This window comes from Ranitomeya variabilis, chromosome 3 (assembly GCF_051348905.1).
Source record: "Ranitomeya variabilis isolate aRanVar5 chromosome 3, aRanVar5.hap1, whole genome shotgun sequence".
NCBI lineage: Eukaryota > Metazoa > Chordata > Amphibia > Anura > Dendrobatidae > Ranitomeya > Ranitomeya variabilis.
In genome coordinates, this window is record NC_135234.1 from 27660952 (window position 1) to 27685006 (window position 24055).

Sequence of the window (24055 nt, forward strand, 5' to 3'; positions counted from 1 at the left end):
AAGAAATTAGAAGCTAACATCAATTTTAGGGAAGATGGCACAGTTATGCTGACTATCCCTGATGATGCAGAAACATTAGAACAATATGTCAGAATTCAGGCTTTTGAGGATTATACTGAAGAAAAAGAGTACACCACAGATCTAGACCTCTCAATGATCCCAGAAACACTGTGGGCACAGGGTGACACTGATGTGGGATTATTGCATATCTCTCCTGTAAAATTATCTGTGCAACCAGGAACTGTTCTCCCACAGCTCAGACAATACCCTGTGAGTGCCCAGCAGGAACTAGCGATTACAAAACAGATAGAGGGATATAGAGAGAAAGGAGTTTTGGTAGAGATACAATCACCTGCTAACACTCCTCTGTATCCAGTCAAAAAGAGAACTCTTGATAATGGTTCCATGCCCAAATATCGTATGGTACATGATCTAAGAGAAATAAACAAAGTTCTAGATCCAATCACCCCAGTTGTACCCAATCCTCATACGTTACTATCACAGATACCAGCCAGTTCTCAAGTATTTACTGTAATAGATCTTTCAAATGCATTTTTCTCGGTTCCTTTACACCAAGATAGTTGGCATTTGTTTGCATTTACATTTAAGGGCAAACAGTTGGCGTGGACACGCCTTCCACAGGGAATGATACACTCCCCTACTCTTTATTCAAATGCCCTACAAACAGTCCTCCAGAGGTTTGAACCCGAACCACAGGTAGTAATTTTGCAGTATGTGGATGACCTACTACTTTGCTGCCCAGATCTAGAAGCCGCAGAAAGGTCCACTGTGAGTTTACTATGTTTTCTAGAAAAAGAAGGGTGTAAAGTGAATAGACAAAAGCTACAAGTTTGTCAGACCAAAGTGGTCTTTCTAGGTCATTGCATTTCTCAAGGTAAAAAGCATCTTACACCTCAAAGAACTGAAGCAATAAGACAGATGAATGAGCCTAGAAATCATAAACAGCTACGAGCATTTTTAGGAATAGTGTCTCATTGTAGACAATGGATTATACATGCCAGTCAACTAATGCAACCACTGTATGACTGTGTAAAAAGTGAACCTTACCTGTTGACAAAAGAAGGTCAGATTTCGTTCCAACAATTAAAAGATGCCCTTGTTTCAGCTCCAGCGTTAGGGCTACCAGACTACACTAAACCATTTCAGCTTATGGCTGCAGAAGTTGATTCTCATGCTACAGGAGTTCTTACCCAGAAGCATGCAGGGAAACAAAGACCAATTGCATATCTTTCAGCAAGGTTAGATCCCGTAGCTAGAGCAGCGCCAACCTGTGTACGTGTGGTTGTTGCTGTCTCACTATTGTTGGACAAAGCATCAGAAATTGTCCTAGAGCATCCACTCACAGTTCAAACTACACATGATGTTTATGGGATATTAAACCAGGTCCAACCAAAACACATTTCCATGGCCAGACATTTGCGGCTACAGTGTTCTTTGCTGCTCCCCTCTACTATCACATTTGCAAGGCTTCAGACTCTCAATTTAGCTACACTGCTACCTCTCGAGTCTGAAGGGGGGAATAAGGACACTGATCCACACGCAAATTTTTTCCCTACAGACACACATGATTGTACAGAGCTCATTTTACAAGAAACGGTAGGCTTACCCAATGTATCCGAAACACCACTTCAAAATCCAGATTTAGAGCTGTTTATAGATGGTAGTAGGTTTGCAGATGACACAGGTAACTTTCATACAGGGTATGCAGTTGTGTCAGAATCTGAAACTCTCAAAGCAGAACCACTTCCACCAAAACAGTCTGCACAAGAAGCAGAACTAACAGCATTGATTGAAGCGCTAAAAATAGCTGAGAATCAGACAGCTAATATATACACTGATTCTAGGTATGCACATGGTATTGTGTTTGATTTTGGAGTAATCTGGAGAGCTAGAGGTTACATGACAGCGTCAGGACAACCTGTAAAACATGCTTCTCTGATCAAACAGATCTTAGAGGCTGCACAAGAAACAAAAGAAGTAGCAGTAATCAAGGTAGCTGCACATGTGAGACTCGACACTAGGGAATCTAGGGGAAATGATAGGGCTGATAAAGCAGCCAAACCAGCAGCAGTCAAACCCTTACAACAGGTTCATACTGTAAACCCCACGGAAAATACTGAAGATAGACTGAGACAAGCACAGGAAGATGCAGGAGAAGAGGAGAGGGACAGGTGGAAAAAGGAAGGGGCAGAAGAACAAGCGGGAATTTGGAAGAAAGATGGACTAATATGTCTACCTAGAGCCTGGTACCCGATTGTAGTTGGTGGATTGCACCACCCTACTCATGTGTCTGCAAATGCAATGACACTACTGGCAAAGCAAGTCTGGTTGGCTCCAGGTTTTGGCAACTATGCCAGAGACTATTGTGCTGCATGCGCTATATGCCTGGCACATAATCCCGGACAGACAACAAAGACCCCTATGAAGCACCACGTCCGACCTCTCTACCCGTTTCAGCGATTACAGATAGACTTTATCCAGCTGCCAAAAAGTAATGGGTATGAGTATGTGTTGGTGTGTGTGGACATGTTCTCGGGGTGGCCAGAGGCCTATCCAGTTCGGAAGGCTTCAGCTAAAAACACTGCTGTAAAGCTAGTTGCCGAACTGGTGCCCCGTTACGGTCTCCCTGAAGTGATCGAGTCAGATAGGGGTACTCATTTCACTGGAGAAATATTTCAAAATGTACTAAAAATGTTGGGTGTTGAAAGTCAGTTACACACTCCGTATCATCCTCAAAGTTCTGGTAAGGTGGAACGCATGAATGGAACTTTAAAATTAAAAATACAGAAAGCCATGGCTGAAACAGGAAAGCCTTGGACAGAATGCCTTCCACTGGCCCTTTACTCAATACGCAATACCCCAAGGGGTAAGACTAAACTGTCTCCATATGAAATTTTGTTTGGCAGGACTGCCAATTTAGGATGTTATTTTCCACAGCAACTTGTATTAAATATTGAGTCATTGACTTCTTATGTGCAAAATCTTCAGAAACAATTAACTAAGGTGCATGCACAAGTTTTTGCTTCCCTTCCAGATCCTGACAACACTGAAGGAAGTCACAAGTTGGAACCAGGTGATCAAGTCTATGTAAAAAGACACACCAGAAAGGCTCTTGAACCAAGATTTGACGGACCCTTCCAAGTCCTGTTGACAACACCTACATCAGTCAAGCTTGAAGGAAAGGCATCATGGATACATGCAAGCCATTGCAAAAAAGCAGTACAAAACTCATGATATTGATGTTAATAATGTTAACCTCAACGGAGGCATGGGATAGACTGAATTCTCTAGCCCCTTTGAACAATAGATTCGTACAACATCATAGAAAATTAGTACATGACTTGTTAAATAATACGCAACCCCTGGCAGATTGTTGGATCTGTACCCATTCACCAGTATCAGCCACAAGTATACCTTTTCTAGCAGTTCCCGTGTCAGTTGAAGAAATATTCGCTTGGCCTAATTGTTCAGACAACCTGGCCAACAACCAAACTGGTAACACTAGGCTGTGGAATACTACAATCGCCATACCAATTGTGGGATGGGTAGAATTTCCTTGGTGGCAGGGTAATCTCTCAGGGACTAGTACACATCTACAATATTTGGCCTATAAGGGTGGGGCCTGGGTACCTAGGAATAAGATTGGATTAACTAATTTAGGACAGGTCCCCACAGAAAATCTACAGCTCAGTTTCAGTACAACCGCCCTTCCCTCTGATGCTTTCAAACCTGTAGTATTGGAAAGATACATACATAATAGAAAATGGGAACATTCTGAGTTGTTCCCCCAAGGTAATGCAAGCGATTGTACAAGCAAACCGGGGAACCTGGTTTGTAATGAATCCGATGAGTATGTCAACGGAATGCATGTGTGTGGGAATCCCGCAGCCGGGTACTGTAGCCCCTTGGGACAAAAACCCTCTTGGTGTATGCTTCAGAATGTATCTAGATTTGTGGATTTGGCTCACAGATTGGTATTGCAGCACTCAGCTCTATGGGATCTGCCTGAAGGTACATTTTGGATATGCGGAGAAGGAGCATATAAATGGCTTCCCGTAGGTATAAAGGGTACTTGTACATTAGGACGCCTAACCCCGGCTACTTTCATAATTTCAAATAAACAAGTGAATATGCAAGCCGTGCCCAAGCACACACTGTATAAAAGAGCTGCAGATAACTCACCACGCCCCTCGGGGAGGCCACATATAGTACAAATGGGAATTCCCAACAAAATTGTTAGTACCATTTTTATTTATCCTATGTTAACACAAATGTGGGATAAATTAGTTAGAGCCACGGATTATCTAGATGACCAGATCTGGGATATATTGGATATACTAAACACTAGTATAGCTGTACAGAATCAGCTTATAATAGTCGTCAACCAACATACCCTGGTATTGGATTACCTAACTGCCTCACAAGGGGGTATGTGTCAAATCATTGGACCCACCTGCTGTCATTATATAGACCCAAATAGTACTATGAGTATGAGATTTAAATTAGAAGACGTACAACGACTCAGAGATCAGTATGACAAAGACAATGACCAGAATAAGGATAGCTGGTGGTCAGATACCTTCTCTTTTCTTAACCCAGCCAATTGGTTCAGGGGGATCGGTGGGTGGGTTGCTGGGATTATGCAGAGCATAATACATATAGTTATGATTATTGTAATCATATATGTATTATTCAAGATTGTGCTCAAGGGTATCTCAGTATGCACCGATAAATTTTGTGTAATAGATGCAAGAGTATAAAGGTTTTTTTTAATTATTGCCGTACTAATTTTTGTTTTTATATTTTAGTATACTGCCGTATAAAGAAGAGAATGCACAAATTTTTATGCAAGAATTTGTGATAGATTATAAAAGAATATGTCAAAGGGGGGAATTGTGGAGATCAGACTAAACCAAAGAATCCATCTTGTCTTCCTCCTGAGAAATCTGGTTTACAACAGGAAACTTGAGCAAACTTGACATTTCCTTTTATGGAAGTAATCACGCGCGCATTTCTCCTTGATATTGTAGCCTTTCATCCACATACCAGATGTTGTAACTTTTCACTAATATAGATTTGCTTTGTAAGTGATTGTGAAATATGAGCGCTTGTGCGCATGTCTGTAAATGCCTAACTTTTTACTATATAAAGAAGGGGCAGCGCCCAGTGAGGCAGGCGTGTTTCAGGGCTGCCCCTGTTTATGAACACACAACCTTTGTGCTGCGTGTCATTTACTTGGATCCCTACATCCAGGAAGCCAGGGACGGAGAAGGACTCAACACTGGTGTTACCCCAGCATTATTCTAGACCATCAGCAAAGCTGACATTATCATCTCCATTAAGGGTATGTTCACAGCTTTGGTGTAAAGTATTTCAATTAGGGGGCACTTAGCATTGAAACAATAAGAAATCCTGCCATTGACCATGAATTATTACTTCTATTACTCCAGACCACAAGGAAACTGGACATTTACCATTTCCCTACCCCAGACCATCACATGGGCTAGAAATAACCTCTTTAATGATGATGATCAGCATGGAAGCTGGCATTAACTTTTTCATTGCTCTAGACCAGTGTTCCCCAACTCCGGTCCTCAAGAGCAGTAGCGCTGCTATCATGAGGCGAGTTTAATACTTTGCCTCAAGTGGCGGAGTATTCCTAAAGACAGGGGGCGGCAGAGCGGCAGTCAGAAGTTAGAACACGTGGTGCCGACTCTCCCTGTCATCCCTGCTCTGACACTTGCTGACAGTGAGGACAGTGTCACAAACAAGGTAATGTGCGACGTGCCCAGCGGCAGGTGAGGTGATTCACTGTTACCACCCGGCCGGGCTGAGGTGCAGAGGCGGTGCCCTGTCTCCTGATGACCTGCTGGCTGCTGTGCTGGGAGTCGGACACACACATTGCTGGCCGACTTGGAGCAGTAACCGGCAGCAGTAAGTAACTATAAAAAACTATTCGCCACCCCACCCCCCACATGCTAGTGTCGTGTGTGAAAGAGCTGATACAAAGAGCCGGCTCCCTGCTGCTATGAATCAAAGGAGTCGGCTCTGCAGCGTGAGTGAGCCGAGTTTTTTTTTTTTTTTTGCTTTCTTGGCTGGTGCCTGCACTTATCAGACTCATGTGGGAGGAGAGAAGTACTGTAGCTGTGGACTGTGTGAGCACTGGAGAAATGGTGCAGACAAGCACATGTACAGCCTGGACAGGGTGGATGGGAAAAGAAAGTAAAGGGCTTCCTATTGTTAACCCTTAAGTGCCCCCAGACTGCAAGTATTAGGGTATGTTTCCACGTTCAGGAAACGCTGCGTGTTTGACGCGTCAAACACGCAATGTCCAGATGTTACAGCATAGTGGAGGGGATTTCATGAAATCCCATCTCAACTATGCAGTAAAACACGCCTGCGGCAGACCCGGGTAAACAGACATGTGGCGCGTCTTTTCAGAACGCAGCATGTCTGTTTACAATGCGGCGACGCTCCGTCGCCGCGCCGTAAATGTGCTATAGACTATCATTAGATGCGGTAAAATCGCATCTAATGATTAGTCACATGCGTAGAAACTGCGTAAATGCAGCTTACTACGCATGTCTGCCGGCTCACCTGTCCCGCCGCCGGATGTCCCTTGTCCACTGCAGTTCTCTGGATAACTTATCGCGAGAACTGCCGTGACCGGGACTTATCTCTGGTCACTAGTCTGGTTCTCACAAACAGCTGACCAGCTGTTTGTGAGAACGCTGTAGTGTAGGTGATCGCTGGAGAGTTATCTCTGGCGATCATCTACCGGCTCTGCTACATCTCCGGCGATCATCTACCGGCCCTGCTACATCTAGATGTCAGGCATCCAGATGTAGCAGAGCCGGACTCGTCTACACTGTGTGCACATACACCATGCAACATGCGACAAGCTGCGGCGACATGCGACAACATGCAACAACATGCAACATGCGACAGCTTAGGCGAGTAAAGAGTAAACTTTGATTTATTTGTACTGATTTTACTACGTGGGGGGGGCGCCGTTTTGCAGTTCGCCTAAGGCAGCAGAAAGGCTAGGTTCACCCCTGCTCAAGAGCCACCAACAGGTCATGTTTTCAGGATTTCCTTAGTATTGCACAGGTGATGGAGTTATTGCCTGTCCAGGTGATGCAATTATCACCTGTGCAATACTAAGGAAATCCTGAAAACATGACCTGTTGGTGTCTCTTGAGGACTGGAGTTGGGGAACACTGCGCTAGACCATCAAAGAACATAAAAAAAGCTGGATATCCCTAGGACAGATAGAAAGTCTCTCACCGGTGCCTCTGGGAAGTGTGACTCCAGATAAAGCCTCCAGGACTGAGCTTTTACCAGAACTCTGATCACCAATGACAGCGATCGCTGGTAACGCCAAATCCTTCTCCACCCCAAATGACCGAAGGGAGTCAATGAGGTCAATACACGGGCGGATCTTCTCTTGGAATTGTTTGTCCATAAGTGCAACTGTTGCAGTCTTAAAAAATAAAAATAGATTGCTTACATAATGTATTATAGATAATAGATAGATAGATAGATAGATAGATAGATAGATAGATAGATACATTTTTTTCTTTATTTTTTTATTTTGCCTCTCCATTGGAGAGAAATTAGCAGTCAAAGTATTTGGCACCTAATAAGTTAACTTTTCTTAAGTCCAAGTGGGTTTTATCACACAGTTTTCACTGGGGGCGTGTTCTTCTTCTCCCTCTTTGATGCTGACCAATCATAAGCAGGCAGCAACACAGGAGAAAAAGAACACGTTCAATTTGGGCATTTCGACTTTGTAATGTGTTTATCTTCCAGATTAACAATAATCTATACAAAGTGTTTTTGCTTTATCTTAAAATTGGGAAAATGTGGATGATTTGAATAATTATGCTTTCTATGTTTGTAAAAATGGTTTGTTTTCTGTTACATTTCATTTTTTTTATCCCACTAAGAGATATGATCCTGCGATCGCTTGATCCCTTGTACTTACATACAGTAATACTTTGGGTTGGGCTTCGTGGGTGTACCAAGATGGAAGCAACGGAGACTTTGAGATCAAGTCAAAGTGGAGCTGATGGGTAGGCAATAAGGAACCATTCAAATAACAATGATGTCACAATGTCTGTAAAATTAATGGCATCTCTGTGGGAGGCCAGTGCTGGCTGTAGTATACAGTCGGCACCCAACTTGTATAAAGTCCGATTCATGCAAAACCCACACCCTTTTTATGACTTAAAGGTGAATGTCAAGGTTTTGGGAAAGGATTAATGTAATAAAGATTTATACATTATTATTGTGTTGTCCATGATCTTTTTCCCTTAGGCCCGCTTTCCTGTAGATTGGTCATATATAAAGATAAGCATAAGACGCCATCACTGCCTACATCAGAGGTAAAATATCTTTACATTGCCTACTTGTTCAGTGCCTGCAGGCGGCCTCTGAATTACACATAAATTCTTATTATGGTTTTAAGCCTTACCTGTCACAAATATGTAATTTTTTTATGTAATGTAAAAGCCGCTGTTCTCCTGATTCCGGCGATGTTTTTCTTTTGTTCCTGCGCCTCTCCGTTCCTGAGATATGACACTCTCTTCCCTGTTTGTAATTTTTTTTTACTTTTTAGCCAAGTGGGCGTTATCACCACTTCTTTTCTGTGTGCATCTTCTTGAGCACCACGCCCAGATGGATAAAATGATTATATACAGGGAAGGAAGAGCCATATCTCTGGAATGGAGAGGAGTACAAACAAAAGAAAAATATCACCGGATTCAGGAGAACAGCGGCATTTACACTAATTAAAAAAACTACATGTTTGCTTTAATACTCTTCATTAATTTTCTTTTATGAGGATCTGTTAGGCCATTTTCACAACTTCCGTATTTGGTCAGCATTTTACATCAGTATTTGTAGCCAAAACCAGCAGAGGAACAAGAAAAAGTATAATAAAAACCCGTCACCACTTCAGTATTCTTCATCCTCTCCTGGTTTTGGCTTCCAAATACTGATGTAAATTACTGACCAAATACTGAAAGTGTCAACGGGGCCTAAAAAAAGAATTAGCGCAAACAAGTATCTGGAAGAAAACCATGCCATATGGTGGCACACGAGCGGAAAATGGACATGTCAGTGCTAATGAGAGTGGTCCTTACCGTATTATCTTGGTCTGGATAGTACTGGGGTGAAACTGGAGAACCAAAGCCTGGAAGATATGAAAGAAAATATTTCTTCAACCTCTTCCTCAGTTTTAGGTTGTGCACATATGGGCAATGTTTGATGTTTTTTTGTTCTGCAATTTTTGCAATCCACAGTGCAGCAAAAAAATAAAAAAACAGCAAAACTGCAAAAAGTTAACCCACCAATTACCCCTTAGTAGTACATTGCGGATAATTTTTACAAACCGCCTTTCACAGAAGCTTTGCCCATGAAATGACTTGCAGGCGCTGTAGTGTTATAAGTCTGGAGATAGATCAGATCCCAGAATGTTAACCTCACAGATGCCATGGTCGATTCTGACTGCAGCATCTCAGTGGCTTTTCAGTACATACAGACATTTTCTTTAAGTTTACCGGCGCCCTCCACAGTGGGAAGATTACTTGGGTCTGCCATGGACGTGAGCTTATTAAGATGGCGGTCACTATATTAGTGAAAGGCATAATGTACTGCGATACAAAAGAGTATTACTATAACATCATGTGAAATAAAATATTTGTATCATTTTAGGGTTTATTCTAAACATTAGGATGGGTGATAACTTGGGGTCCGTCCCTGAGACCCTCACGATTCCAAGAACAGGGTTTTGAAAAGAACCTTTGGAGCGAAGCTCCATTGGACTGGCAGTGATCACCGACAGCGCTCGGATACAGATAGTACTTTTTTTAGTTGTCGCATAGACAGCCGATATAGTGGGGACGGTAATGCATGATCACTGCCTCCTTCAGAAGGGGCTTTTGGGAGTCCAGTTCTTGAGATCAATGGGAGTTCCAGTGGTCGAACCCCCCAACCACCTGTGAGTTATCGCCTTAAAGACTGTGACTATGCAGCAATTTTGGTGATCGCACCGGTTGCGCAGCCAAGGATTTCTCTGTGCAGCTGCTACATCGCACCGTAATGCAGGCGAATGGGTCAGATTGCAACTTGTAAAGAACTGTGACCATGACAAGCAGATAGGAAAAAGGTGCAATTGGTTGGATTTTTTTTTACGTCCTTGTCGACGTCACAGTGCGTTGCGGGTTGCAATGGGATGCCAAGTCACCGGCACTACGCGGCGATGGAGCAGCGGCACAGAGTGATCTTTGACCTGTGTTGCCCCAAATTTGCTGAATTGCCCCCAACCTAAGGGGCTGCACTATCAGACATAGCAATCTGCAGACCTGGATGAAAAGCTGCCTGTCTCCCGTCTGCGTTCATGTTTTCCGGGGATCCTTGCATATGAGCCGGCATTGTTGTAAAAAGAAGATGATCTGCAGGATGCAGAGCGGAGGGTGCCTGCGGAAAAAGAATCAAGAAAAGAAAATATGATACGAGCGCAATATGGTCCCATAATATGGGCAGAACGTGGATTTTGTGACTGTGGGTATTCTACTTGAACTATACTCCGTCATTGTAGACATACAGAACATGACGGCAGGATCTGACTACACAGGGGCTGATTGTAGTCTGTTACCATGGAGACATACTGTACAGTTTTGCTTTGCCAGGGGAAGTTGCAACAGATGCAAATTCTGTGGAGGTGCAAACTTTCACCCCCATTACTGTTTTTTTTCTTGTGCCATAAATCCCCACTGAGAAACCTTTTAACTAGATAGAACAGCCAGTGGCTGCTTTGGCAAATAAGTCAATGCTAACGGTTCTTTTGCAGAGTGGAACAGTGAATATGAGAGATAAAAGAGCGCTCAATGTGATGAAGCAAGATTTGTCATCTTAGTCGCTGCCTATACAGAGCACAGAGGATGGATATCAAACTTATCTTGACTGTTGCGCTCTGCATAGGCAGCAACTGAGATGACAAAGTCTGCCCTGTGCTCTCCCACAGATCCCCTTCCCTCTCCTCTCATTTGTAATTTTGTGAGAGGATATACATAGCCGTGATTGGGGTACAGTCCCAACTTTTAAAAAATGTCCCTTATAAAAAAAATTAAAAGAAGCAATAATTAAAGAAGGGCGTATTGAATTGTACTTGAATCTTGCAACAATCCGTATTCTTCAGAATACAGATTTTATTGTAATTCACCTCGCATGAATATAGGAAAATGGCAGCCAGATGGCTCGTCATTAAGTTGAACCATAACCTTATAATAAAAAAAAAAAAAGTTCAATTGTTACATGCTTTTTCTAACCCTCAATGGAGTTTGGAGGAGGTTAGGATCAGGAGTATGTTTAGTTTTAGAACTAGACTTAGGGCAGTGACTAAGATTAAGTTTCATTCTGGGATTAGGGTTAGGACAAAAGTTAAGTTTAGAACTTGGATTGTGACTAGGGATAGAGTTAAGGCTAGGGTTCGGATAAGGGTTAAAGTTATAACTTTTGTTAGGCCTAGAGAGAGTATTACGGTTAGGTTTAGAGTTTGTATTAGTGTTAAGGTTAGAACTTGAGTTATAACTCAGACTAGAGTTAAGGCTAGGATTAGGATTTGGATAAGGGTTAAGTTTAGAACTTGGGTTATGACTATGGTTGGAGTTAAGGCTAGGGTTAGGCTTAGGACTAGCGTTAGGTTAGAACCTGGCTAATAGCTAGTGCTAGAGTTAAGGGTAAGGTTAGGGTTAGAACAAGGGTAAAGATTAGAACTTGGGTAATGACTAGTGTCAGAGTTGAGGCAAGAGTTAGGAATGGGGTTAAGACTAGTTCTAGAGTTAAGGATAAGGTTAGGGTTAGGACAAGGGTTAAGAGTAGAACTTGGGTAGTGAAGAGAGTTAGAGTTAAGGCTAGGACTAGGACAAGCATTAAGGTTATTAATTGGGTACGGACTAGGGTTACAGTTACAGCAAAGGCTAGGGTTAGGACAATGGTTAAATGTCATGATCTCCATGGCCAGAGAACTAGCATAAGCCTCTATAGGAACAAGCTCTTGGAAGATGTAACTGTACTGACCATGAACTAAACCTACCGCATCATCTAGAAGTAGCCAGGTAGCATGTCCTACTTTTTATCCCTATATGCCCAGCGCCGGCCGGAGAACTAAATAATGCTAGCAGAGGGAAATATAAGACCTGACTCACCTCTAGAGAAATGCCCAAAAGGAGACAGAAGCCCCCCACATATATTGGCGGTGATATGAGATGAAACAACAAACGCAGCAGGAAAATAGTTTTAGCAAATTTGAGGTCCGCTTTCTAGATAGCAGAAGACAGAAAGCATACTTTCATGGTCAGTAGAAAACCCTAACAAAACACATCCAGAAATTACTTTAGGACTCTGGCATTAACTCATAATACCAGAGTGGCAATTCCTGATCAACAAGAGCTTTCCAGACACAGTAACGAAACTGCAGCTGTGAACTGGAACCAAAATACAAAAACAAAACATGGACGAATGTCCAACTTATCTAGTAGATGTCTGGGAGCAGGAACAAGCACAGAGAGGCTTCTGATAACATTGTTGACCGGCAAGCATCTAACAGAGAAGCCAGGTTATATAGCGACACCCAGATCTAATCAGAACAGGTGAACAGGGAAGATGATGTCACAAGTTCAATTCCACCAGTAGCCACCGGGGGAGCCCAGAATCCAAATTCACAACAGTACCCCCCCCTCAAGGAGGGGGCACCGAACCCTCACCAGAACCACCAGGGCGATCAGGATGGGCCCTATGAAAGGCACGAACCAGATCAGAGGCATGAACATCAGATGCAGTGACCCAAGAATTATCCTCCTGGCCGTATCCCTTCCACTTGACCAGATACTGGAGTCTCCGTCTGGAAACACGGGAGTCTAGGATTTTTTCCACAACGTACTCCAACTCACCCTCAACCAACACCGGAGCAGGAGGCTCAACGGAAGGCACAACCGGTGCCTCATACCTGCGCAATAACGACCGATGAAAAACGTTATGAATAGAAAAGGATGCAGGGAGGTCCAAACGGAAGGAAACAGGGTTAAGAATCTCCAATATTTTATACGGACCGATGAACCGAGGCTTAAACTTAGGAGATGAGACCCTCATAGGGACAAAACGAGAAGACAACCACACCAAATCTCCAACACAAAGCCGAGGACCAACACGACGGTGACGGTTGGCAAAAAGCTGAGTCTTCTCCTGGGACAACTTTAAATTGTCCATCACCTGCCCCCAGATATGATGCAATCTCTCCACCACCGCATCCACTCCAGGACAATCCGAGGATTCCATCTGACCGGAGGAAAATCGAGGATGGAACCCCGAATTACAGAAAAACGGGGAAACCAAGGTGGCAGAGCTGGCCCGATTATTGAGGGCGAACTCCGCCAATGGCAAAAAAGCAACCCAATCATCCTGGTCAGCAGACACAAAACACCTCAGATATGTCTCCAGGGTCTGATTAGTCCGCTCGGTCTGGCCATTAGTCTGAGGGTGAAAAGCAGACGAAAAAGACAAATCTATGCCCATCCTAGCACAAAATGCCCGCCAAAATCTAGACACAAATTGGGTTCCTCTGTCAGAAACGATATTCTCAGGAATACCATGCAAACGAACAACATTTTGAAAAAACAGGGGCACCAACTCGGAAGAAGAAGGCAATTTGGGCAGGGGAACCAAATGAACCATCTTAGAAAAACGGTCACACACCACCCAGATGACAGACATCTTCTGAGAAACAGGCAGATCTGAAATAAAATCCATCGAGATGTGTGTCCAAGGTCTCTTAGGAATAGGCAAGGGCAACAATAATCCACTAGCCCGAGAACAACAAGGCTTGGCCCGAGCACAAACGTCACAAGACTGCACAAAGCCTCGCACATCTCGTGACAGGGAAGGCCACCAGAAGGATCTTGCCACCAAATCCCTGGTACCAAAAATTCCAGGATGACCTGCCAACGCAGAAGAATGCACCTCAGAGATGACTTTACTGGTCCAATCATCAGGAACAAACAGCCTATCAGGCGGACAACGATCCGGTCTATCCGCCTGAAACTCCTGCAAGGCCCGCCGCAGGTCTGGAGAAACAGCTGACAAGATAACTCCCTCCTTAAGAATACCTGTGGGGTCAGAGTTGCCAGGTGAATCAGGCTCAAAACTCCTAGAAAGGGCATCCGCCTTAACATTCCTAGAACCCGGTAGGTACGACACCACAAAATTAAACCGAGAAAAAAACAATGACCAGCGCGCCTGTCTAGGATTCAGGCGCCTGGCGGTCTCAAGATAAATCAAATTTTTGTGGTCAGTCAATACCACCACCTGATGTCTGGCCCCCTCGAGCCAATGGCTTAACGACATCCGAAAAACCAGAAATAAATCGACGATAAAAGTTGGCAAAGCCCAAAAATTTCTGAAGACTTTTAAGAGAAGAGGGCTGCGTCCAATCACAAATAGCTTGAACCTTGACAGGATCCATCTCAATGGAAGAGGGAGAAAAAATATATCCCAAAAAGGAAATTCTCTGAACCCCAAAAACGCACTTAGAACCCTTGACACACAGAGAATTAGACCGCAAAACCTGAAAAACCCTCTTAACTTGCCGGACATGAGAGTCCCAGTCATCCGAAAAAATCAGAATATCATCCAGATACACTATCATAAATTTATCCAAAAAATCGCGGAAAATATCATGCATAAAGGACTGGAAGACTGAAGGGGCATTAGAAAGACCAAAAGGCATCACCAAATACTCAAAGTGGCCCTCGGGCGTATTAAATGCGGTTTTCCACTCATCCCCCTGCCTGATCCGCACCAAATTATACGCCCCACGGAGATCAATCTTAGAGAACCACTTGGCCCCCTTTATGCGAGCAAACAAATCAGTCAGCAACGGCAATGGGTATTGATATTTAACAGTGATTTTATTCAAAAGCCGATAATCAATACATGGTCTCAAAGAGCCGTCTTTTTTTGACACAAAGAAAAAACCGGCTCCTAAGGGAGATGACGATGGACGAATATGTCCCTTTTCCAAGGACTCCTTTATATATTCTCGCATAGCAGTATGTTCAGGCACAGACAGATTAAATAAACGACCCTTTGGGTATTTACTACCCGGAATTAAATCTATAGCACAATCGCACTCACGGTGCGGAGGTAGTGAACCCAGCTTGGGTTCTTCAAAGACGTCACGATAATCAGACAGGAACTCAGGGATTTCAGAGGGAATAGATGATGAAATGGACACCAAAGGTACGTCCCCATGAGTCCCCTTACATCCCCAGCTCAACACAGACATAGCTCTCCAGTCAAGGACTGGGTTGTGAGACTGCAGCCATGGCAATCCCAGCACCAAATCCTCATGTAGATTATACAGCACTAGAAAACGAATAGTCTCCTGGTGATCCGGATTAATACACATAGTCACTTGTGTCCAGTATTGTGGTTTATTATTAGCCAATGGGGTGGAGTCAATCCCCTTCAGAGGAATAAGAGTTTCCAAAGGCTCTAAATCATACCCACAACGATTGGCAAAGGACCAATCCATAAGACTCAAAGCGGCGCCAGAGTCGATATAGGCGTCAGTAGTAATAGATGACAAAGAGCAAATCAGGGTCACAGACAAAATAAATTTAGACTGTAAAGTGCCAATGGAAACGGATTTATCAAGCTTTTTAGTACGCTTAGAGCACGCTGATATAACATGAGTAGAATCCCCACAATAGAAACACAACCCATTTTTCCGTCTAAAATTCTGCCGCTCGCTTCTGGACAGAATTCTATCACACTGCATGCTTTCTGGCGTCTTCTCAGTGGACACCGCCAGATGGTGCACAGGTTTGCGCTCCCGCAGACGCCTATCGATCTGAATGGCCATTGTCATGGACTCATTCAGACCTGCAGGCACAGGGAACCCCACCATAACATCCTTAATGGCATCAGAGAGACCCTCTCTGAAAGTAGCCGCCAAGGCACACTCATTCCACTGAGTAAGCACAGACCATTTACGGAATCTTTGGCAGTAAATTTCAGCTTCATCTTGCCCCTGCGATAGGGACATCAAAGTTTTTTCTGCCTGAAGTTCCAAATGAGGTTCCTCATACAGCAAGCCCAAGGCCAAAAAAAACGCATCCACATTGCGCAACGCAGGATCCCCTGGTGCCAATGCAAAAGCCCAGTCTTGAGGGTCGCCGCGGAGCAAGGAAATCACAATCCCAACCTGCTGTGCAGAGTCTCCAGCAGAACGAGATTTCAGGGACAAAAATAGCTTACAATTATTTCTAAAATTCTGAAAGCTAGATCTATTCCCTGAGAAGAATTCCGGCAAAGGAATTCTCGGCTCAGATACCGGAGCATGAATAATAAAATCTTGCAAATTTTGTACTTTCGTGGTGAGATTATTCAAACCTGCAGTTACACTCTGAAGATCCATTATTAACAGGTGAACACAAAGCCATTCAAAGATTATAAGGAGAGAGAAAAAAAAGAAAGACTGCAGCATAGACAGACTGGCAAGTGATCCAATTAAGAGCACAGAGGAAAAAAAAAAAAAAAAAAAAACTCTCAGCAGACTTCTTATTTCTCTCCTTTCTCAGCCAAGGATTTTAACCCTTTAGTGGGCCGGTCAAACTGTCATGATCTCCATGGCCAGAGAACTAGCATAAGCCTCTATAGGAACAAGCTCTTGGAAGATGTAACTGTACTGACCATGAACTAAACCTACCGCATCATCTAGAAGTAGCCAGGTAGCATGTCCTACTTTTTATCCCTATATGCCCAGCGCCGGCCGGAGAACTAAATAATGCTAGCAGAGGGAAATATAAGACCTGACTCACCTCTAGAGAAATGCCCAAAAGGAGACAGAAGCCCCCCACATATATTGGCGGTGATATGAGATGAAACAACAAACGCAGCAGGAAAATAGTTTTAGCAAATTTGAGGTCCGCTTTCTAGATAGCAGAAGACAGAAAGCATACTTTCATGGTCAGTAGAAAACCCTAACAAAACACATCCAGAAATTACTTTAGGACTCTGGCATTAACTCATAATACCAGAGTGGCAATTCCTGATCAACAAGAGCTTTCCAGACACAGTAACGAAACTGCAGCTGTGAACTGGAACCAAAATACAAAAACAAAACATGGACGAATGTCCAACTTATCTAGTAGATGTCTGGGAGCAGGAACAAGCACAGAGAGGCTTCTGATAACATTGTTGACCGGCAAGCATCTAACAGAGAAGCCAGGTTATATAGCGACACCCAGATCTAATCAGAACAGGTGAACAGGGAAGATGATGTCACAAGTTCAATTCCACCAGTAGCCACCGGGGGAGCCCAGAATCCAAATTCACAACAGTTAAAGTTAGGACATGGGTTATGATTAGAGCTAGAGTTAAGGCTATGGTTAGGGATAGGACTAGCATTAAGGTTAGAACCTGGGTTATGACTAGAGTTAGACTAAAGGCTAGGGTTAGGGATAGGACTAGCATTAAGGTTAGAATCTGGGTTATGACTAGAGTTAGACTAAACGCTAGGGTTAGGGATAGAACTAGCATTATGGCTAGAACCTGGGTTATGACTAGTGTTAGCTAGTTAAGTTTAGGACAAGAGTTAAGGATAGGACATGGGTTATGACTAGTGTTAGCTAGTTAAGTTTAGTAAAAGAGTTAAGGATAGGACATGGGTTATGACTAGTGTTGAGCGATACCGTCCGATACTTGAAAGTATCGGTATCGGATAGTATCGGCCGATACCCGAAAAGTATCGGATATCGCCGATACCGATACCCGATACCAATACAAGTCAATGGGACACCAAGTATCGGAAGGTATCCTGATGGTTCCCAGGGTCTGAAGGAGAGGAAACTCCCCTTCAGGCCCTGGGATCCATATTACTGTGTAAAATAAAGAATTAAAATAAAAAATATTGATATACTCACCTCTCCGGAGGCCCCTGGACATCACCGCTGGTAACCGGCAGCCTTCTTTGCTTAAAATGAGCGCGTTTAGGGCCTTCCATGACGTCACGGCTTCTGATTGGTTGCGTGCCGCTCATGTGACCGCCACGCGACCAATCACAAGCCGTGACGTCATTCTCAGGTCCTAAATTTCGAATTCTAGGAACTTAGGACCTGAGAATTACGTCACGGCTTGTGATTGGTCGCGTGGCGGTCACATGAGCGGCACGCGACCAATCAGAAGCCGTGACGTCATGGAAGGTACTGAACGCGCTCATTTTAAGCAAAGCAGGCTGCCGGTTACCAGCGGTGATGTCCAGGGGCCTCCGGAGAGGTGAGTATATCAATATTTTTTATTTTAATTCTTTATTTTTTACATGGATATGGATCCCAGGGCCTGAAGGAGAGTTTCCTCTCCTTCAGACCCTGGGAACCATACACTGGGAACTTCCGATTCCGATTCCCGATACCACAAAAGTATCGGATCTCGGTATCGGAATTCCGATACCGCAAGTATCGGCCGATACCCGATACTTGCGGTATCGGAATGCTCAACACTAGTTATGACTAGTGTTAGTGCAGCGCCCCAGAGTCCTGGTCATTGCAGTAATATTATTCTTCCACCAGGGGGAGTGATATTACGTCTGATGGTAATAAAGGAGATCTTTCTACCAGGTATCACAAACCATACACCACACTTCACACTCCAGACCACCAGGGGGAGCCTTGTTTCTATCTATTAGGGCACTCCTCACAGAAGGGTAAAACTGGTGGGCTGGATAGAAAGTTAGAGAGAAGCTGACTGGGCTTTGCCCAGGAAAGACCTGTCAGGCAGACAGGGGGAAAGGAGGAACATCGGAGCTGCAGACAGAGGGTCCCTGACAGGGGTGGGATCCTGACAGAGGCCTAGCTAGACAGAAAGCTACGGAGCTGCGCCTGCCCCACATGCGGCAGTATCCTAAGAAAGGACACGAAGAGAACTGTGTTGTAGAGGGTGAGAAACAAAGTCATAATGTAAGGAGTTAAAAGCACAAGACGAGTCTGGGGGCGGTTACCTTCTCGGCTCTGTGCCCGGAACCATTGAGCTGTGCTGCGGGTTCCCTAGGGAGAGTCTGATAGACTGGGACAGAAAGGAAGCAGCCAGAGGGCGGGAAAGGGACGCGCGCAGGAAACAGAGCAGCGTGCAAAGCAGGGTGCAGCTGCGCTCCAGAAGAGAGAGAGAGAGCTCCCAGTCTGAGGACAAATAGAGAGAGACTGCCCAGAAAGACTGTATCTCGTGAGTACATAAAGCGGACTCTGCTGTGACTGGAGAGGGGCGTTTTGAGACCCGTTTTAGAGACTACGACACCCTGGTCCCCACGGTATCAGTACAGAGACTTAACAGTACAGAGCCCCTGACTCCTGGTACAGAGACTTAACAGTGCAGAGCCCCTGTTTTCCTGGTATAGAGACAACAGTGCGGAGCCCCGATTTCCTGGTTGTGCTGTAAAAGTTAAAGACTCAGAGCCTGTGCATACCACATTAACTCCCAAAACCCCAGGCAGCAGGCTCTCAGAGAATACTCTGCCCACGGACAACAGAGGGACGACAAGTGCCGCTGTTTCTCGGCGCCTACGTTGGAGAAGACGACCCTCCAAGCAAGTCATCTTCAGACTGATAAGTGTTCTTTTCTCAAGGAATCCTGCTTAATTCTGTTATATTGTTTAACTCCCGTATTTTTGCATTGTTTTATTGTTAGTTATTTTGCATTGCTTCCTCCCTGCGAGGAGAACCTTATTCCTGTTATTAAACCCCTCAACTGTTGGTCTGTCTGTTCCGTGGTGACATACTCAGTACCTGCACGCTATTATATTTGGCATAGTCGGCAGGATGTCACACGGTAGTGCGGATAGGGCAGACCAAGCAGCTGGGGAAGTTCCCAGGTCTATCATTTCCCTGGGAGCCATGTTGAATAATTTGCCAAGGTTCACTGGGAACAATGTAATGTTGTGGACTTGGACAGAGCGTATCCGGGGAATGATGCGTATGCACCCCATGACACCAGCCCTGGAGGCAGAAATTGCATTGATGGCCCTGGAGGGGGAGGCGCGGGATTCTGTCATGCATAGGTCCCCCCGGGAGAGAGATACCCTGGACAAAGTGCTGTGCATACTTGAGGAAACGCATGGGGACCCCACTGACGTAGGGGAACTTCGCATGCGACTGTTTCACCGGGTACAACGGGAGGGGGAGACCGTGACCCAATTCATGAACGCCCTACAAGAGATTCACACTGCTATCAGATAAAAGGATGGTGTAGGAGTAGGGTCAGTTGATGTGGTGCTCAGAGATCAGCTAGTGACAGGACTGCGTGACGCAATGATGAAACAGGCACTGCGAGAGCGCATGCGAGTAAAGCCAGACATGACTTTCTCTGAGGTTGGCAGTGAGGCGCGTGTGCGAGAACAAGAACAGGGAGTGACGGGGCTGGTAGGAAGGGTGCAGAGCAGGGAGGTAACCACCACCGCAGGCAATATTCCCCAGTGGGTGGAGGACCTGAGAATGGAGATTAGACAGGTCCGTGAAGAAATGGTGGCCACCAGAAGAACTCTGGCAGAGGGGCCTGGCCCTCTGGTGCGAGACAGAGAAGCTGCCCCCCGAAGGGAGGGTGAAACTACCCGGAGGAGAAGCCCTCTTACATGCTACACTTGTGGAGAGTCCAGCCACATTGCTCGATGGTGTCCCCGGCGGAGCCGACCATCCCCACATCCTCCTTTAAACTAGGTGGCTCTGGGCTTGAGGGGCGCTGCTCAGAGCGTGAAGAACAGAGGAGGAGGAGAAAAAGTCCCCACAGCCTTGTTTCCATGTGCCCTCTGGTCTGGGCAGAAATCAATGGAAGAGCAGTGCGATGCTTGATGGACACCGGCTCACAAGTGACCACCATGCCTGAGAGATATTTCCGCCATCACTTCACAGAGGCGCTACGGCCCGAATGGGGCCCTGTGATCAAACTTATGGCGGCCAATCACTTGCCCATCCCGGTCGCAAGGGTGGTATGGATGAACATAGAAGTCTTCGGAAAAGACCTCGGGAGGAGAGGAGTGGTACTGGTGGATGGAGAGGTAGCTAAAGACCATACCGTGACCCTGGGCATGAATGTGTTAAAAGACCTCGGAAGCCTCGTTTTCAACGAGTCCCCGGAACAGTTCCTACAACAATGGAGCGACCAAACCCCCAGAGAAGGGTCTTCCAACAACTGATACGGACCGCCCAGGTCCAGGAAGCATACAGCGACGGAAAGGAACTCGGCAAAGTCGTCGCCCCCGCCTCCGTCAATCGAGTGTTGCCCCCTGGGCAGACAGTGCTTCCCCTGCCTGTACGAGCTGGCATCCCGCTGGAGGTGGTCGAAGTCCAAATTGAGCCCAGCAGAGCCGATCAGCTGCCATCAGGAACATTGGTCGCACGGTCCCTGGCTACCGTGCGGGATGGAACTGTCCTTGTGCGCTGTATCAATTTGGGGGAGACAGATACAACTTTGCCCCCTAGAAGTGAAGTCGCTCAAGTCCTGGGCCTTCCAGACGAGTTGGTCCCCACTGAGGCGGTACAGCTGACAGCAAGGCCAGAAGACCCGTGGCTGGTGACCGTCAAGGCGGAGGCAGCTCCGGACCCCAGATTAATGCAAGAAGGGCGCCAGATACTGGAACGAATGAGGGCGGAGCTCTCGGAACTTACTCCGCAGCAGGTACCTCAGGTAGAAGCTGTATTGGGGAAATTTCAGGATGCGTTCGCCAAAGATGAAGATGACTTTGGACGTACCATGGCCATCACCCACGAGATACCCACCGGGTATGCGGCACCAATCCGGGAACGGTACCGCCAAATACCCCCACAGATGTATCAGGAGGTGAAGGGAATGCTGTCACACATGCTGAAGAAGGGAGTTATACGTGAGAGTCAGAGAGTTATACGTAAGAAAGAAAGACGGGTCCCTGCGGTTCTGTGTGGACTATCGGCGGCTCAACGCTTGCACAGTGCGGGACTCGTACCCACTGCCCAGAATAGAGGAGTCCCTGACGGCACTAGGGAATGCCAGATATTTCTCCACGTTAGACTTGGCCAGCGGCTACTGGCAGGTGCCCATGTCTGAGCAAGACCGCACCAAGACGGCTTTCATCCTTCCGATGGGACTGTATGAGTTCGACCGGATGCCCTTCGGCCTAGCAAACGCCCCAGGAACATTTCAGCGACTCATGGAGAGATGTCTGGGAGACCTGAACTTTGAAGCCACTTTGATCTACTTGGATGATATCATCGTCTTTGCCCCCACCTTTGAGGAGCATCTGCAGAGACTAGAGCAAGTTCTGAGTCGGCTACAGAAGTATGGCTTGAAAGTGAAACCCCAGAAATGCCACCTCTTCCGTACCGAGATTGAATACTTGGGACATGTTGTCTCCGCTGAGGGGGTGAGGCCTTCCCAGGAGAAGATCGCTGCGGTACAAGAGTGGCCAACTCCAAAAACAGTGAAAGATGTGCGTGCGTTCCTGGGACTCACGGGATACTTCAGACACTTTGTAAAAGACTTTACCCGCCTTGCTAATCCACTCCAGGAGTTGTTGAGGGGAGTGGCCTCTTGCACCAAAAACAGGAACATACAGTGGGGGAAGCATCAGGAGGAGGCATTCTTGGCTTTGAAGAAGGCTTTGACAGAGGCCCCCATGCTGGCCTACGCTGACTTCACACAACCGTTCATCTTGCACACTGATGGGAGCCTGCAGGGCCTCGGGGCTGTACTGTCGCAGATGCAGGACGGGAAAGAGCGCGTCATCGCATACGCCAGTCGGTCTCTGCATGACTCAGAAAGGAATCCAGAAAACTACAGTTCATTCAAGTTGGAGTTGTTGGCGCTGGTGTGGGCAATGACTGAGAAGTTCGCGGAATATCTGGCTGGCTCAGAAGTTCATGTACGCACCGATAACAATCCGTTGGCCCATCTCGAGAATGCCAAGTTAGGCGCCCTAGAACAACGTTGGGTAGCCCGAATGGCCAAGTTCCGATACAGAATTTCGTATAAAAGAGGAGCTGAGAATGTACATGCGGATGCCCTCTCCCGAGTAAACTATCGCAAACCAGCACCCAGCCAGGATGAAGAACTGGAAGATGTAGAGGTTCCAGGTTTTGGAGAGACTGCGAGGACGGTGGCAGCGACGCGGGAAATTGAACAGGAAGAGGCCTGTGTGAACTTGCTGGAGCAGCCTCGTGATGAGTGGGTCCGAGTACAGCAGGAGGATCCGGAGCTAGCTCAGTTGAGAAGGTGGGTCGTGTCTGAACAAATGCCCAATCGACATGAGAGGAGGTCCATGTCACCTGAAGTACTGAAGATGCTACGCCAGTGGGAGAGGCTCGAGTTGCGGGATGGTATCTTGTACCGGAAGGTATTCCTGCAAACAGAACTCAGTCTTGTATGGCAGACAGTGATTCCCTCGTCCATGATAGACCAGGTGGCTAAGGAAGCACATGAGAAGGGAGCACACTTTGGGCCAGAAAAGACTTTCCAGTGGTTACAGCGCCTATTTTATCACCCCCACTTAAGGAACACTGTGGATAAAGTATGTCGGCAATGCAGAAGTTGGGAGCTGGTCAAACCACCAGAACAACGAGCTCCCACAGAGACGGTGAGGTCTTCTGGCCCCATGGATCTACTGGCAATAGATTACTTGACAATTGGACCAGCACACCAAGGTTATGAGCATTGTTTAGTGATGATAGACCACTTTACTAAATTTGCCGTAGTGACGCCCACGCGGGACCAGACTGCCGAGTCTGCGGCTCACGCAATCTGCAAACACTTCATTCAGGTGTACGGGTGTCCCAAGCGCATTCATTCTGATCAAGGGGCCTGCTTCCTCGGAAGAGTGATGGAGGAGCTGCACCAGCTGTAGAAAATTGATAAGTCCCGGACCACCCCTTATCATCCACAGGGGAATGGGGCTTGTGAAAGATTTAACCGCACTCTGATTCAAATGCTGAGGACCCTGGAGGAGGACCAGAAG

The 24055-nt window shown here is 45.9% G+C and overlaps 1 protein-coding gene across 2 annotated transcripts in view; it reads right to left on the reverse strand.

Moving 5' to 3' along the window:
- The window catches only part of LOC143815043 (interferon-induced GTP-binding protein Mx1-like), a 58001-nt gene that overhangs the window by 20456 nt on the left and 13490 nt on the right, over positions 1 to 24055 (reverse strand). For both annotated transcript variants that reach the window (XM_077293852.1, XM_077293853.1), the window contains 3 exons: positions 10389 to 10503; positions 9168 to 9217; positions 7309 to 7504 (listed from right to left, as the gene is read on the reverse strand). In XM_077293852.1, coding sequence (XP_077149967.1) covers positions 7309 to 7504; positions 9168 to 9217; positions 10389 to 10503 — 361 coding nt within the window. The remainder of the gene's footprint in view (positions 1 to 7308; positions 7505 to 9167; positions 9218 to 10388; positions 10504 to 24055) is intronic.